Raw genomic sequence first — 3,254 nt, 5'->3', positions numbered from 1 at the left:
CTTTTCCCCACTCAATGTTTTTAATCGGCTTGTCAAAGATCAGGTACCGGTAAGTAGTTGGTTTCATCTGTTGGCTCTCTATTCTGTTCCATACATCTATCTCTCTATTTTTGTGCCAGTACCATGCTGTTTTGATCACTATGGATTTGTAGTATAGTCTGAGGTCTGGTGGAGCCAAAGGTTTTTACAGACTAATCTCAGCACCTGATGAAGGTGCTGTGTGGTAAGCTCAGCAGTTGGGAAGCACGTGATTTCTTAGGCAGTGGCTTTTGGCACAGATGTCAAGCCCATCCCAGGACCGCCATAGTGTTTATGAAGTGAATTTTCAACATGAACAAATAGAAAATTATCCTCCATTATATTTTGAGTGTTTGAGGTTGTGTAGGGGGGAGGAGCAGGGGAGCAGAAAGGGTAGTGGTATGACAGCTGCAGAGAGAAGATTACAGAAAGTTTGGGAATTTTGATGATTCCATTTTACTTTTGTCTTCTAGCTGCTAGGTCAAGCAGCTCGAAACATGGTACTACAGGAAGATGCCATCTTGCATTCCGAAGATGTAAGAAACAATTTCTTTTGTGATTTGGGTTTTATGTAAATAGTTTGTGTGGCTATAGGGAAGTGGAATGTTCTGTTTTTCTTTTTTAATGCAGAGTTTAAGGAAAATGGCGATAATAACAACACATCTTCAGTATCAGTAAGTATGCCCTTTCCAACAACTACTTGCTGCAAAATCATTATCCTCAGCCTGCTTTCACAGCCTTTGTGCTTTAGCACATTTCTCCTGTGGAGGCAGGAGTGGGAATGAAGGTGGGGTAGTCACTTTCCCGCTGTGGAAAAGGTGTCTGAGACTCGGAAGTAGTTAGGGTAGGAGATGAGATCAGGAGCCACCACCTTCTATGAACCTGCCCATGTTAATTCGAGGGCTCCTCAGTGGGAGAGGCTTCCTGTAAGAGCAGGGCCCAACCCAGGACCATATACTACCATATACTTGGTACCTCTGAGGCAGTTTCTCAGTATTTGACTTTCGCTTGGGGTGGGGGAGGGTTTGATTTGCCTCTGTGAGGCAATCAAGTGTAACTGTAACCTGTATCCTATATTTCCACATATAACACAGCACTCTCTACATACAAATCTAGGAAATTTTGCAATACAGAGACCTCTTCCATTATAACTTTGCATAAATGTATAATTTGCTTTTCACTGTTGGGCACAGAGGCTCACGCCTGTAATCCTAGCTAGCACTCTGGGAGGTGCAGATGGGGGGATTGCTTGAGCTCAGGAGTTGGAGATCATCCTGAGCAAGAGTGAGACCCTGTCTCTACTAAAAATAGAAAAATTTGCTGGGTGTCATCTGTGTACCTCTAGTCCCAGCTACTTGGGAGGCTGAGGTAAGAGGATCACTTGAGCCTAAAAGTTTGAGATTGCTGTGAACTATGATTCCATGGCATTCTACCCAGGGTGACAGAGTAAGACTCTGTCTCAAAAACAAAAAAAATTTGCTTTCACCTTATTTCATATTTTATGTAGCTAATATTATATTTATGTATCTTTTGGTAATATATGGTTAGGAATGTAACTCTTGATAATTAAATAGTTGTTGATCATATTCATTCTTTGGGTGTCCACATATTAGATATATGACCATTTGACTCCATATACCCAGATACAATTTGCGCCATACATGTCGTTTTTTGGGTTACATCCCTCACTCTGAAAGCTATTACTACCTCTGTAGGTTTAGAATCTATCTTTTCAGCAGCTCTGTACTCAGATAGGAATTCCTGTTCAATAGCACAGTCTTAGGATAGGATTCAAATATAGAAAGTGACATAAGCTGGAAATTTGTTCTGCTTATATAGTATATGTCTGGCCATAAATAACTTCAGCTAGATCACTGGGTTTTCTTATGTTTATTTTCTTCTTTCCTTTTCTGATTTAGGCAAGAAGCTATTCAGAAGAAGTAAGTAACCCCAAAGGCAGGGGAGTGGGGAACCAACTGAAGCAGGCTGGGGGAATTATACTGCTGGGTCCAGGATCAATGCAAAATTCTGGTTAACATACATCCTTAAATTGACATATGCTCTGGAACAGCCCTGTCAGGATTTAAAGAATACAATGTATTTTAAAAGCATGCAGTAACTTAATTCACTGCTAGTAGAGGCTTTTAAACATTACAGGGTATAGGGGCTAAACTTAAGGAAGAGAAAATCTTTTGCTTTAATAATATTTGTGAAATAGAATGTGTTTAAATGTGTTGAATCCATTAAATAAAGCCAGGCCTGTTGGCTCACGCCTATACTCCTAGCACTCTAGGAGGCAGGGGTGGGTGGATTGCTTGAGCTCAGGAATTTGAGACCAGCTTGAGCAAGAGCGAGACCCCATCTACTAAAAGAAAAAACTAGCCAGGCATCTTGGTGGGCACCTTGGTCCCGGCTACTTGGGATGCTGAGGCAAGAGGATCTCCTGAGCCCAAGACTTTGAGGTTCTTGTGATGATGTCATGGCACTCTACCCAGGGTGACAGAGTGACACCCTGTCTCAAAAAAAAAAAAACAAAAAACCATTAAATAGTCTTGTTTTCTTAAGCAGATTAACTTTGTCCCTTTCTGTATTGTTTATACTATTAATTGGCATAGCAAACCTTTCTTCATAGTTTAAACACTTATGAGCCCCAGGTGGACCAATATAAGTTTTAGCTACAACAGAATTTATACATTAAAATATAATTGTTTGTACAAAAAGATGTCTTTCTCATTCAGATAAATTCTTTCTCTACTCTAATTTCTAGTGTTGAACAGTCATCAGATCTACAAGACCAGCTGAATCATCTGTTGAAATAAAATGGCATATAAATGGGCAATAGCACTTCCTTCGCCTAATGCTGAGGAAGAAATAGCATACACAACCATTATGCTTTGGGTTTGGCTTTTTATTTTCTTCTCTAAAAGTTAAGTTTTCAAAGATTTGTGTTGATGTAAAGTTTCTCTGGGAAAGAAACAGAGACCTCTGTTGGAAACACTGTTGAATCGGACTTACCCATGCTCTTATTGAAGTTTTTAAGTTGCTCTGTTTAATTGTTTAAATTAAAAGACATCTTAGTTTTTCTGAAAGAATTTTTTAGACAGTATGTTGCTATATTGTGCAGGCTGATCTGGAACGCCAGGCCTCAAGCAGTCTTCCTGTCTCAGCCTCCCTAGTAGCCAGGATTATAGGTTCCAGCCACTGTGCCCAACTCTAGAAAATTTTTTTTTTTTTTT

At 39.9% G+C, this 3,254-nt stretch overlaps 1 protein-coding gene across 1 annotated transcript in view; it reads left to right on the top strand.

The window, feature by feature from the left end:
- BORCS7 (BLOC-1 related complex subunit 7) overlaps positions 1-3,221 on the top strand; it is a 14,466-nt gene extending 11,245 nt beyond the window's left edge. The window contains exons 2-5 of the mRNA XM_003787209.3: positions 492-554; positions 649-692; positions 1,938-1,958; positions 2,786-3,221. Coding sequence (XP_003787257.1) covers positions 492-554; positions 649-692; positions 1,938-1,958; positions 2,786-2,837 — 180 coding nt within the window. The 3' untranslated portion in view covers positions 2,838-3,221. The remainder of the gene's footprint in view (positions 1-491; positions 555-648; positions 693-1,937; positions 1,959-2,785) is intronic.
- The last annotated feature ends 33 nt before the right edge of the window (positions 3,222-3,254 follow it).

Source organism: Otolemur garnettii, unplaced genomic scaffold (assembly GCF_000181295.1).
Source record: "Otolemur garnettii isolate 467f Iridium unplaced genomic scaffold, OtoGar3 scaffold00021, whole genome shotgun sequence".
NCBI classification, from domain to species: domain Eukaryota; kingdom Metazoa; phylum Chordata; class Mammalia; order Primates; family Galagidae; genus Otolemur; species Otolemur garnettii.
This window is presented reverse-complemented; position numbering and strand designations above follow the sequence as displayed.